This window comes from Biomphalaria glabrata, chromosome 8 (genome assembly GCF_947242115.1).
Source record: "Biomphalaria glabrata chromosome 8, xgBioGlab47.1, whole genome shotgun sequence".
NCBI classification, from domain to species: Eukaryota; Metazoa; Mollusca; class Gastropoda; family Planorbidae; genus Biomphalaria; species Biomphalaria glabrata.
In genome coordinates this window covers 38,189,683-38,202,088 of record NC_074718.1, presented here as the reverse complement: position 1 = coordinate 38,202,088, position 12,406 = coordinate 38,189,683, and the positions used below count along the sequence as shown (strand labels likewise).

Below are 12,406 nucleotides of genomic sequence, written 5' to 3'. Positions count from 1 at the left end.
AACAGATGACCTTAACATCATCTGCCCTATAGACCACAAGGTCTGAAAGGGGAACTTTTTTTTTTTTAAGGCTAGAGACAAATAGTGCTGAGAGTCTAAAGATAGAAGACACAATATTTTTACCCTGTGTAAATAAATGTGATAAAGTTAAAGAAGTCATCAAATTTTTTTAAGCGTCTAGAGTGCCAGAGCAGCTGTATGAACTAACTCAAGCTTATAGTCTTTGGTGGAGCACAACACTAATTATTTTTTGAAAAATCAGCAACTCCTACCTCCCCCTCCCCTTCTGTCACCCTATTTCTTTACTGATCTTTTGTTATACCCAAAATACTATTTCAGTATCCACAGGTTCATTCCAAAAGTTATCTGCATTTGATAAACATGTTTAAACCCAATTTATTTCGAAAACAACTTTTGCATATCCATAGGAGAAGAAAACCCAGACCAACATTGAACCTAAGAGACAGCGCCATGCAACAGAGTCAAGTAAGGACAAATCTCACAGAAGAAAAGATAATATCAATGAAAGCAGAGTGAGGTTCAACTTGGAGCCACAGTATTCTGATATTGAGAGGGATCCTAATGATGATGTTAGGCCAAGGTCAGTGAAGTTTTTATCACATAATTCTACCAAGTTCAAGATACCTCTGTTCAAAAAGCCTTAGTTTTGCAAATTTGATCTTGCCACATTTATGTTTGCTGCTTAAAATACAAGAATATTGCTTTCATAGAATAATGCTTATAACTTTGTCATGTAAATGCACACATTCCTTTGTAATATTTTTAGTACTGTTTAGTAAATAGGATATAATGTTGCTACTTAGATCAGAAAAAGGGAAAAAAAAATCTTACATGGGTGAAATTTTGGGTATGTAAATTGAAGCATTAAAAAAAAAAATACATGCAATCTTTTCTTTTTATATATTTTGAATTGGTAGTACATTATCCAAATAGTACTTTTTTGTTTCTTCTTCTAGTATTGAATCACATACAGATTATTAATCTAGGATTGGAATATTAATATACTAGACATATGTTACCCCCGACCCGCGGGTCTTCATTTGCGCATTACTTTCGATATAGTCACTGAGAGTGTTTTGTAAACAATTAAACGAAATAATAATGTAATAAGTAAAGCGAATGTGTCAATGTAAAAATAGTGTGAATGAAGCTATCAAATCAAAATAGCTAATAGGCTTGAATCCATTTTTTTTTCAAATTAAAACATTTGCTTGTAGGCCTACATATATTTGATTAAAATTTGAGATGAATAGACCAAATTTTGTATGTTCATGTGTATAAAGTAGATCTTGAGGTAGACATAGATCTAAATCTACACTAATCTAGAGTTAAAAATTGGCTTTTATAGAGTTCATTCTGTGCTCCGCATGCGTGAACTTTTTTTCATGAATGAATATAGGCCTATCTCAACACGGCTACGCAGCTTTAGCGAACAGCGAACGAATGTATTAAAAATGCTTTAGAAAAACAAATTTGAATGTTAATTTGATTAAAATATGAAATGAATGGACAATAATTAGTATGTTTATGTGTAAAAGCATTAAACTATCTTTGCGAAAAGAAGTTTTATCATCTTAGAGTTCATTAAGAGTTTTAGACCTAGGCCTAGGAATAGACTCAGTAGAGAGATGTGTTAATGTGTAACCATTTGGTAATGTGTAATAAAAGAATGTTCGCCAGGAAATCTGTAGTCACAGATATCAGGAACTAATTCATGTAAAAAATGCTTTTGAATAATCTAGTGGATTGGATTTAGATGTATGTTAAACGTAGCTAATGATCCTTTCAAGTTATTTCTCTTTCGCTACGAAAATAAAATTAGTTTTGCGAAAATCGGTTTACCCGAAGTCGATACATTTTTAATTAAACGAAATAATTTTTAGTACGCGATTCATGAATGAATATAGATCTAGGCCTATCTCAACTCGGCTTCGCAGCTTTCGTAAACGAATGTAGCTTTAGAAAACCAAATTTGAATGTTTATTTGATCAAAATATGAAATGAATGGACTTTAATTAATATGTTAAGTGTTAAAGTATAAAACTATCTGTGCGAAGAGAAGTTTTATCATCTTAGAGTTGAATTAGAGTTTTAGATCTAGGGATGGGATTATAAAGTAAACAATTAAACAAATTAATATTTAGTACGCGATTCATTACGGTATTGTCTAATGAAAGAATGTTCGTTAGGAAATCTGTAATGACATATATAAGGAACTAATTAATGTAAAAAATGCTTTTGAAACACAAAATTGAAGGTTAATTTTATTATGTAATGAAATCAATGGATCTTCTTTTGTATTTTCATGTGTCAAAGTAAAAAAACTATCTGCGCAAAGTGTATTTCTTAAAATTAGATCTAGGTCTAAATCCTTTCTATCTTTTCTCATGTCAACATTGTAGACATGGCCTAGATCCATAAAATACTATAGCTGTAATAGAGTCGGACAACTTTATTTTTTTTTAGGGTCTTAAGTTTGTTTTAGGGCTACAATACATACACTAGGGTCTAAGTTAGTACCGAAGGAACATTCCTGCCTAGTTTTATCAAGATTGGTCAAGCGGTTTTGATGTCTATAAGTAACATACATACATACATACATACATACATACATACACCTCACATTCTACTTTATAATATAGATATTATTAATCTTCTTACAGGTCAGCCTCATCTAGAGCTACTTTGGTTTCCACTTATGATATCCCACCCACCAAGACACTGTTGTGTGAATCTAAATCTGATGCTGGTATGCACATTTTTGTACAAAATAAATTAAAAAAAAAAAAGTTACATTATTATCATGTAATTTTTGTTTAGTAGCATTTTACACTACAGAAAAAAAAATTAACTTGATTTGATAAAAATGTTAACAAAATTGAAATAAAGCAGCAAAAAATGTTTGTTCTAGTTGAAAAGATGTTGAGAAAATATTTGTTAATGTCATCTGTTTTATTTGCTTGCTAGACGTAGACAAAACATCCAAATATGATGGAGCGCTGAAGAAACCTGTAGAGAGACACAAGTCTGAAGGTGGTACAGCTAAGTTCCAAGAACAGGTGGCTCTGGCGGCACAACACATAAAAGGAGAGAAGGTATGCAGCTAGAACAAGTTGGCTATGATAGTGTTACTAATCAAAATCTTAAATATTTTGGTAGCAAGACTACCCTGTATGTTGTTTTTTTTTAAAGTTTTATACATGAATGAATCAAGGAGTTCAGAAATGATTTTCAAAACTATTCAATCATACTATAAAGGTCTTAGTAATCATTCCTAACCCAGGAATCACCTTTTATAATAGTTCTAAATTTTGAGATCAGTAAGTCACATCCTGTTCTGTCAAATTTCTTGTTCTTTGTTTTTGTTGTTTAGGAGACCCAACTACCAAAGACACTGCAGCATCTTGTTCACTTCTGGGAAGAACTGTCTGAGTCAGTTATCCAGGTGATGACCCAGGACTCTGTGCGACCTAGTCCAGCTATGGCTGCCAGAATTAAGCAGCATGAGAGGAGAGAGAAAGACAAAGATAAGGAAAAGAGGATGAAGAAAAGAAAAGGAATTAAAGCCGCTCCCATGCCGATAATAGATCCTGCTGGCGGAGTTGGAGGTGAGATTTCATTGATTGTCTAGAATAATGACAATCAAACGGTAGAACATCATTAATATAACCTTAGAGATTACTTTATGCTTACAATGTTATTTTTTTAAGCTAATAGTTTTTTGGAATTTAGTTTCAATCTATCAATTAAATTGCCATTAAAAATACATTCAATAAATCAGAAATCATTCTTTTAATCTCCTCCTATTGATCTCAATATTGTTTTTCATTTGGAGGTGTTACTGGTATTGTATTTCTTGATCAAGTCATTATTGAATTCATTTAAAGGTGTTAAACAGATAAGTTTTTTTTTTTGATATCTTTTGAACCTAGCGTTAACCAATTATCTCAAACTTTCAGGCTTGGGTAACATAGCTGTCCGTGCCCAGGGTCTATTTGGAGAGGCTATGGTCAGGATGTTCCGTCCACCTGGAGGGGCAGGTGGTGATCTCGGTGCTGCCGCAGCTTTGGCAGCTGCTGCTGTGGGAGAGGACACTTACTGTGAGCTTTGTCAGGTAAGAATTAATGTGATTAGTAAAGATTATGTTGCTTGTTGTCAAATCTCTTTGTAAGAGATTTCTTTGCTTTCTTTATGTAAAATATATTGAAAGACACTTGATGGTTATAGGGAAAATCCTGTACCTTGTTTTCTTATTCATAGAGTTTTTAAAAATATTTCAAAATGTATTTTTAGTGACAATATGCGCATTTAGATTGTCTGTTTATTTTTAAGCAGTGTGGAGTGTGCAAAATACTCTATTGCAAAACTAATTTTCTGTGCTCTAATAAGGCTTATTATTATTCTTATTGCAATTATGAGATTCTAGTCATTCTCTGGCATTGCTAAGATTGAGTTACAGAAATTGGGGATGGCCTGTTGAATGAAACAGAAATCTATGATGAATTATATAATGACATTATAGTGTGAAAAAATATGTAGTTATTCAAGTTTTCTTGAAGCCACCTAAATGAATGAGCATTACATGATGAAATTTCACTAATTTAAAACATTCAGTAATATGTATTAATACTGGTATTCACAATATTTAAAAAAAAAATCTTCATCAAAAAAATTCTGCAACTAAACACACTTTGAAAATTCAACAATTATAACAAACATTGTACAGTAGAACTAGTTCCACCAATTATTTAATTTATTTGTAATCAATGTCGAATTCCATGCCTTTCTGGAAGTCCTAATTAAAACTGTACACACACTTGATTAATTATGTTGAAAATATTTAAGTAAAAATGCTACAAATCTTCATCACAATGATTTACACTAAACGAAATAGTTTTTAGTCTTTGCTATTGTCTTTATGTTTTTAGTTTTGTGCCAAGCAGAATGAATAATCATTTTGTTTTCACTGAAAGAATTAAAAATCTTATCATATTATTCTGTTGTGTTTCAGGGTATATTTCCCCATCCAGTTACCTACCACATGCGTCAGGCTCATCCTGGGTGCGGCAAGCATGCCAGTGGCAAGGGCTACAACTCCAGTGGGAACTTTGGAGGGGGCTGGGCTGGAAACTGCGGTGAAGGGGGCATAGGGGACTGCTCCTGGTACTTGATGTGTGAGAAGTGCCGGGAGAAGTACATGAAGGAGAAGAAGCCGTCCAAAGACAAGGTGCGAAGGGGCAAGAAGAAGAGCTCCAGCGCCGCCAGCAAACCATACAACTTTCTGACCCCTTTGGAGCCCCATCACATTCTCAAGAACAATGCCCAGTTCTTGCTTGAGCTGGCTAGTGCTTCCTGCCTGACACTCCCTGTTCACAACAAGACCAGACCTCTGTCACTTCCCCGCACGACTGACATGTACCTGCCTAGTGTCAGTGAGGCAGAACCAGATCCTTTCCCCCCTATTCCGTTCCAGTATTTAAACCTTCACAACGCTGGCAACTCAGACTCTGCCTTTGCTGAGGATTTCTTTGCAGATCAGGATAGATCATTTGTTAGGTCAGGCTCCATGAGCATAGCATCACAGCAGCGGTCTAACTTACAGTTGCAGCGACCTCGTTTGCCAACAGAGCCTCGCCATAGTCCTTTGGCAAGGTCAGGTTCCTTGGGCCAAGATACAAGACCATTTTCCCAGCTGTTACCTGCCCTCAAGGTAAGTCACTCAGCATCAGGTGTTTCATTATAGTAGTGTGTGTCATGTGGTATGAGGAGATCTAAGCTATTTAACAGCAAAACCAATTGTTTGCTAAACTTTCATTTCTGGAAACAACATTAAGCTTATATAGAACTAAATAACCCAGGGTAAATAATAATTTTATTGAACTATGCAATTACTATACTTGAGAAAATTCATATTTTTGTATTCCTATTGTTGTATCCCAACTCCAGTGTCACAGTGTGTTAGATAGACCACAAGCAGACAAAGATTTGTCTGCATTTGATATGATATAATATGAAAATTAAGTTTCCCCTTATCTTTGGCAATGCCTATTAATGTTTTAGTCTTGAATTATTTGATTGTATGTAGCTAAATTATTAGTCAGTCAGTCTTTTTTAATCTAAATGTAGATTTATAGTTGCAGTCAATGTCTATCTCTTGTATAATAATCTTTTGGCTTGTTTGTTAGCATGAGAACACAAGAGCCATGCTAGAAAAGCAGCCAATGACCAAGAGTGCCAGCACCAGCCCTGAGAATGAACAGGACAGTCACAAGAAAGCTTTTCATCGTAGTGTTTCTGAGTACGTAACAGAGAATGAAGATGAGAATGATTTTGTCTTTTCTCGGGCCGTGTCAGTCTCCTCAAGACGCAGGAATAACAGTGGCAGTGTCACAGGTAAACATTTTCCACAGGGAAGATTTTTTGTTATGGAGTAAGAATATTGGTGTAGCAGAAAAATTTTGTCAGCAGTTTTCTCATCTTTACATTTTGACCAATACATCAGCAGAAAGGGACATCACTACCACCTAATCAATTTAAATTGTTAGAACTCTGATGATTTTTAGTATATTTTTTAATTTGTTCCTGCACGGGTGGATTAAAATACTGTTCAGCAGTCTGCCCAGCCCATGTCTAATTACATCTTGATAAGGAATTTAAAATAGAAACCTGTTTTGTTATTGTTATGTTTATACAATAGCTGCCTTGTCTTTGTTTTTCAATCTGACTCATAAACCTAGACTTAAAAAAAACATATTCACAATTTATCTGGTGCATCCATTGTCTTCCAAAATAGAAGGAGCCATAAATTTTTGTTTCACAAATTTGGCTGAATGCTTTTCTATGCTGAATATTGCATGTGATCAGCTCTTTGCTTATGCTACAGTCATCAGGTCTGAAGGGAAACGGACTATTATTCTATGCAATTGTTTATCATGCAGCAAATGTTGGCCTTTTAATAACTATTGTGTATCATGCTTTATAATTAAAAGATCGCTAAACATTATTTAGTATGAGCCTAATAAATTGTTACATCAACAGATGGTGGTGCTTCTTTGCTGAAGCACCCATCAGTTGCTATGACAAGACTGATATCTGCTGTGGAAAAACGCAATGGTGGGAAGACTTTGGAAAGGCCAGTCATGGAATTCATTGTCCAACGCCATGATCTTGAAGGCTTGCAACTGGCCATGAAACAGGCTCTTCGCAAAGCTATGTGCAGAGTTTTTGCTCTCCAGGTAACTGCTACATCCTAACTTTAAGTTTATAGTTTTTTTTATACAATAAAACATAACCTCATTGTTTTTGCTTGATGTCTAATGTGAAAGACATGTTTAATGCCATAGCTAGTGAATATAAATTAAAAACCTCTAGTTATTTAATACAGCATTTGTCTGGATATTTACTGATAATAGTTTTTTATAACTTTTAAAAAAAATATGAATCCAGTTCCAATAAAAGTAATATATGTTTCTATTTTTGTTTATTTTAATTTATTTTAGTGCATTCTATAACTATATTATATATGAATTGTATTTGCACTGTTACAATGAGTTTTCCTCTTCAATTGTCATCTCTCCTTCAATGCTTGGTGTAAGTCCCAACCTCCTCCTTCACCAAGTTTCTAACTTCATTTCATATCAGCTGCCATGTGCACTACCTTGATAACAGCTGCCATGTGCACTACCTTGATAACAGCTGCCATGTGCACTACCTTGATAACAGCTGCCATGTGCACTACCTTGATAACAGCTGCCATGTGCACTACCTTGATAACAGCTGCCATGTGCATTACCTTGATAACAGCTGCCATGTGCATTACCTTGATAACAGCTGCCATGTGCATTACCTTGTTAACAGCTGCCATGTGCATTACCTTGATAACAGCTGCCATGTGCATTACCTTGATAACAGCTGCCATGTGCATTACCTTGATAACAGCTGCCATGTGCATTACCTTGATAACAGCTGCCATGTGCATTACCTTGATAACAGCTGCCATGTGCATTACCTTGATAACAGCTGCCATGTGCATTACCTTGATAACAGCTGCCATGTGCATTACCTTGATAACAGCTGCCATGTGCACTACCTTGATAACAGCTGCCATGTGCACTACCTTGATAACAGCTGCCATGTGCATTTCCTTGATATCACTAAGGAACAAGTCCTGCCAATAGTCCAATATGTATGGGTGCTTGTATCTTTATAGACATGTTAATCCTTGAGTTGTTGAATGTATTCCACGCTTGGTAGTCATTCTCACTATAGACTCAAAAATCAGAAATAATTATTTTCATTCAAGTAAATGTGATGTCTCCCCAGGCAATGAACTGGCTCATCAGGAGTGTGGTCCAGCAGGTCTGTCTGCATGATCTGTTGTGGTTCTTTGTTGACTCTCTGGTTCCCAACACAGATGAGGATGTTGAGGCTGGGGAGGAAGAGGGGGAGGAGAATAAGAAGAAAGATGTGAAGAAGGACGTGGAGGTAAACAGGAACTCACATCTCTTTGGCTTATGCTAAGATAGTTACATTTTAAAAGTACATCAAGTTAAACTCTTTTATAGATTTTAAGATAAGATAACTCTGCTTTGATGTAATCTCACAAGGCTGCACCAGAATAACACTACACTTTAATATGTTCATTTAAAGCAAAAAGTTACATAAGTTATATAGTAAACTAATGGTGGACATGTTCCCCAAATTTTTTGGTTTAAAATTTTAAACATTTTTTAGAATTAAAAAAATATTAAATTTTTTAATGGGATTAGATACTAATGGTTTTAGGTACAGTATCCTTATTAATTTAAATTTTCTCTTATGTAATGATCAGTCATATTGTATGGTTGAATTGTATGCAGGACACTCCAATCTGTGACCATCCCATGTCTGACATCATTGTGGCTGGTAAAGCTGCTGCTCAGCTGCCGGAGACATTCCACAGCTTGCTGCAAACTATCAGTGATGTTATGATGCTGTTGCCGATGGGTTCTGCACTACAGGTTGGTAATCATAAACACTGCAGGTTGGTAATCATAAACACCGCAGGTTGGTAATCATAAACACCTCAGCTTGGTAATCAAACACCACAGGTTGGTAATCAAACACCACAGGTTGGTAATCATTAACATAAGTGCAAGTTTTATCAAACAAATTTCACTTAGAAGTTCACTTGTAAAGAAAAGCTGATTTGAGAGAAGATTTTTCTATTATAACACTCAAGCTTATTGCTCATGAGACATTATTTTTTAAAATATTTCTAGAATTTTTTTTTTAATCTTCTTATTTGCTTCTTGCTTTTGATTGCAACTATCTCATTTCATCATCTCATCTCTGCCTGTGGTCCCTTCTGGGGCATAGGCCACCAACAAGGTTCCTCCAGGCATGCATCATAAACATTCCAGCTGGAGGTCCATCCTCTCCCAGGTCCATGACGTCTGTTGATTTGCTGTTCTGTGTTTCTGTAGCTAGTGGTTTTTCTACAGGGTAGGGTAGCTAGCCCTACGCCCAAACCTCCTCCTTTTTCAGCTGGGCTTGGGACCGTCCTAAGGCAGGATTGCAACAATAGTTTTGTAATTTGTCTAAATTGAAGCAGGTTTGTTTGAATATGCTTCTACATTTGTTTCTTATTTCTTTGCAGCAAATGGCTGTCAGGTGTTACTGCCTGCAGTTCATGCAATCAGACCACCAGTTCCTCCATGAATCTCATGTGTTTAGTAACCTCAGTCGCATCCTCAGCAAGTCAGAGGAGGAGCCGGAAGAAGGACTGCTTGATTCATCCATGGTAAGATCTTCATTGACAATACATTTACCTGAATGATGCAATCTAATCATGTACAAAGTTTGTCTTTGAATAAAAACATGCACCTGTCTTTGAATAAAATTTGCTTTTTTCTTAAGCATGGTATGTTTAGTTGCGTGGCTATGTGAATTAAGTAGAAGACCCAACATCCTAAATTTTTTAAAATTTTGTTCCACTTAATGCAAACTTAATCTATTTTATGTAACAGTTGAGATAAAATAACAAAGTTTTAAAGCTGTGATAAGCTTGATTTTTACCAGCAGCAAAAAGAATATGTAACTATAGGATCAGGCCTTTGAAGCCTGGAAAGAATTTACTTTTTTTTTTTTTGGAAAAGGGGGAGGGGGAGGGGGGAAATACATGTAATATACAGTGATAATAAAGTTAAACTCATTTTTGTTTTGTTTTTAATATGAATTGCTATATGTTGTATAGCTCTAAATACATCAAAATTTATGATCAGTGGAAAATTGTGAGCAATAGATTTGAGGTCTGTCTGTAAATTGTAGAGTTTTCAAAGATTTTTTGTTTTGTTTGATCTTGTGTGCGAACTGTTTGACCAGTCCAATAGTTACTGACCTGCATGTTTTGACTTTGTCCTGTAGATCAGAAGATCTATGTCTGTTTGTGACTCGGTGAGTCTGTTTTATTCCTTTCTCCGTCTTAAGTTGTTTTTTTTTTTTTAAAGTTAATAGTGTGCTTCAACTTTGGTTGTTGTTTTTTTTCTATTTTTTTTTGTTCATCTGTCCCTGATTTTTTTCTTTAAATTGTGTCCTTACTAGCTTTACTAGATTAATTTATAGAAAACATTTGTATACACTAGTAAAAAAGAGACAACTATCATCTTCTCTTTTTGTTTAGAGCTCATTAATACCTTTATATTCATATCTGTTTTAAATAATATCTTTAATACAAAATGGATATTATATGAACAAACAATTTTTTTAACCCTTTTGTTTGATTTTAAAATATTTCAAACTCAATATCTGATTTTAAAATATTTCAAACTCAATATCTGATTTTAAAATATTTCAAACTCAATATCAAATTTCCCTGAGTCATTCCATGGTATTTGACCTGCACACCTATTTTCATTGAAAAGTATATGGAGCATTTAAAACTAATGAGGATCATGTAGCATTATTCATTAAGTTAGTAACACTTTTGACTAGACTAAACAGTGAAAAAAAAAGTAGTACACATTATGTAGCATTATTGTCACTATGTCAGTGCGGTGGCTGAGTGGTAAGGCGTTTGGCTTTCGAACCGGGATCGTGGGTTCAAATCCCAGTGAAGATTGGGATTTTTAATTTTGGGATTTTGGGTGCCTCTGAGTCCACCGTTAGTTGGGGAAAAGTAAAGGCGGTTGGACGTTGTGCTGGCCACATGACACACACCCTTGTTAACTGTGGGCCACAGAAACAGATGAACTTGACATCATCTGCCCCATAGAACGCAAGGTCTGAAAGGGGAACTTTACTTTTTTTTTATATTAGCAACACTGGTAATACAAAGATCGTCTTTTTAAACATACCAAGTAAATTATAAGATAAGGGAGAATATTTTCCAATTTCTCTTTGACAGTAGCAATGTATTGAGTTTTTGTTTGTTTCAAAGTGGTTTTTGAAAATGACATTTGCAATAAACAGTGAAATTCTTGACTATATCATTAACAACTAGATAGATGTTTACAGTGTGTAAAATCTTTTAAAAAGTTTTTGAAAAATAAGTTACAATTTGTCAAAACTTAAAGTCTGAATTTTCATTGTCTTTAGAAAAAAGGAAGAGAAAAAAAAAGCCTGTTGATGATTAGAACAGAAATGTATTAGTTGCTTCGTAAATATATGAAGAGTCAATAAGAAGTGATAACGAATGAAATCAACTATAAATAATATAGCCCCCCTTTCATTTTATAGGGCTTCACCTGATTGGATTTTTTTTTTCATCTTATAACTTATCCTTTTTCTGCATTTATCAAAATTGAAATGGATAGCAAATCTTCTTTGTAATTAATAATCATTAGCATTTAAAATCATTAAAATATTCAGATTAGGCTATATTCTGTTTCTGCACAGTCAGAGTTTGGTTGGGCTGTTCGAGTTTTAATTCTTTTCCATAAATAATTCTTAGTGTTAGTACATTTTGTGTAAGTTTGCATTTAATTTTTGCAGTGCCACTAATTCAACAATTTTATGCTTGATTTAATTTCCTGCATTTTTTTCCCACATTTTTTTTTCAAGCCATTTTTTTATCACAATGTATTGAGAAGTAACATATATTGTTTTGTAAGCATCACATTACATTCTCTTTCCAGTTCTCATTAACTCCTCTTTTTAATAATTAGTTGTGTTGCATAACAAACTTTCTAATACTGGTTTTCATGACGTACTGTTTCAGAGTTAAAAATTTGAACTATTTGTAATCCATTTTCCTTCCACAGTTTTTATGATTTTCTAGCAAAATGTTTTGAATTTTTATTTTCTGTCCAAAGTCCTTTGGTGTTTTTTTTTCGAAATCAATAATGATGGGATACATTGTCCTCAACTTGACAATATTTACCTTTTAATTTGTTTTGTTCCATCTCTG

The 12,406-nt window shown here is 34.4% G+C and overlaps 1 protein-coding gene across 9 annotated transcripts in view; it reads left to right on the top strand.

Annotated features, from left to right (window-relative positions):
- Positions 1 to 12,406, top strand: part of LOC106053387 (E3 ubiquitin-protein ligase MYCBP2-like) — a 76,927-nt gene that overhangs the window by 50,738 nt on the left and 13,783 nt on the right. For 5 of the 9 annotated variants that reach the window (XM_056037494.1, XM_056037495.1, XM_056037497.1 and 2 more), the window contains 13 exons: positions 429 to 601; positions 2,685 to 2,770; positions 2,989 to 3,116; positions 3,395 to 3,629; positions 3,981 to 4,135; positions 5,033 to 5,731; positions 6,207 to 6,414; positions 7,060 to 7,256; positions 8,344 to 8,505; positions 8,880 to 9,020; positions 9,659 to 9,802; positions 10,426 to 10,455; positions 12,061 to 12,105. In XM_056037494.1, the coding sequence (XP_055893469.1) occupies positions 429 to 601; positions 2,685 to 2,770; positions 2,989 to 3,116; positions 3,395 to 3,629; positions 3,981 to 4,135; positions 5,033 to 5,731; positions 6,207 to 6,414; positions 7,060 to 7,256; positions 8,344 to 8,505; positions 8,880 to 9,020; positions 9,659 to 9,802; positions 10,426 to 10,455; positions 12,061 to 12,105 (2,403 nt within the window). The remainder of the gene's footprint in view (positions 1 to 428; positions 602 to 2,684; positions 2,771 to 2,988; positions 3,117 to 3,394; positions 3,630 to 3,980; positions 4,136 to 5,032; positions 5,732 to 6,206; positions 6,415 to 7,059; positions 7,257 to 8,343; positions 8,506 to 8,879; positions 9,021 to 9,658; positions 9,803 to 10,425; positions 10,456 to 12,060; positions 12,106 to 12,406) is intronic. The other 4 variants (XM_056037498.1, XM_056037496.1, XM_056037501.1 and 1 more) reach the window with 2 other exon arrangements.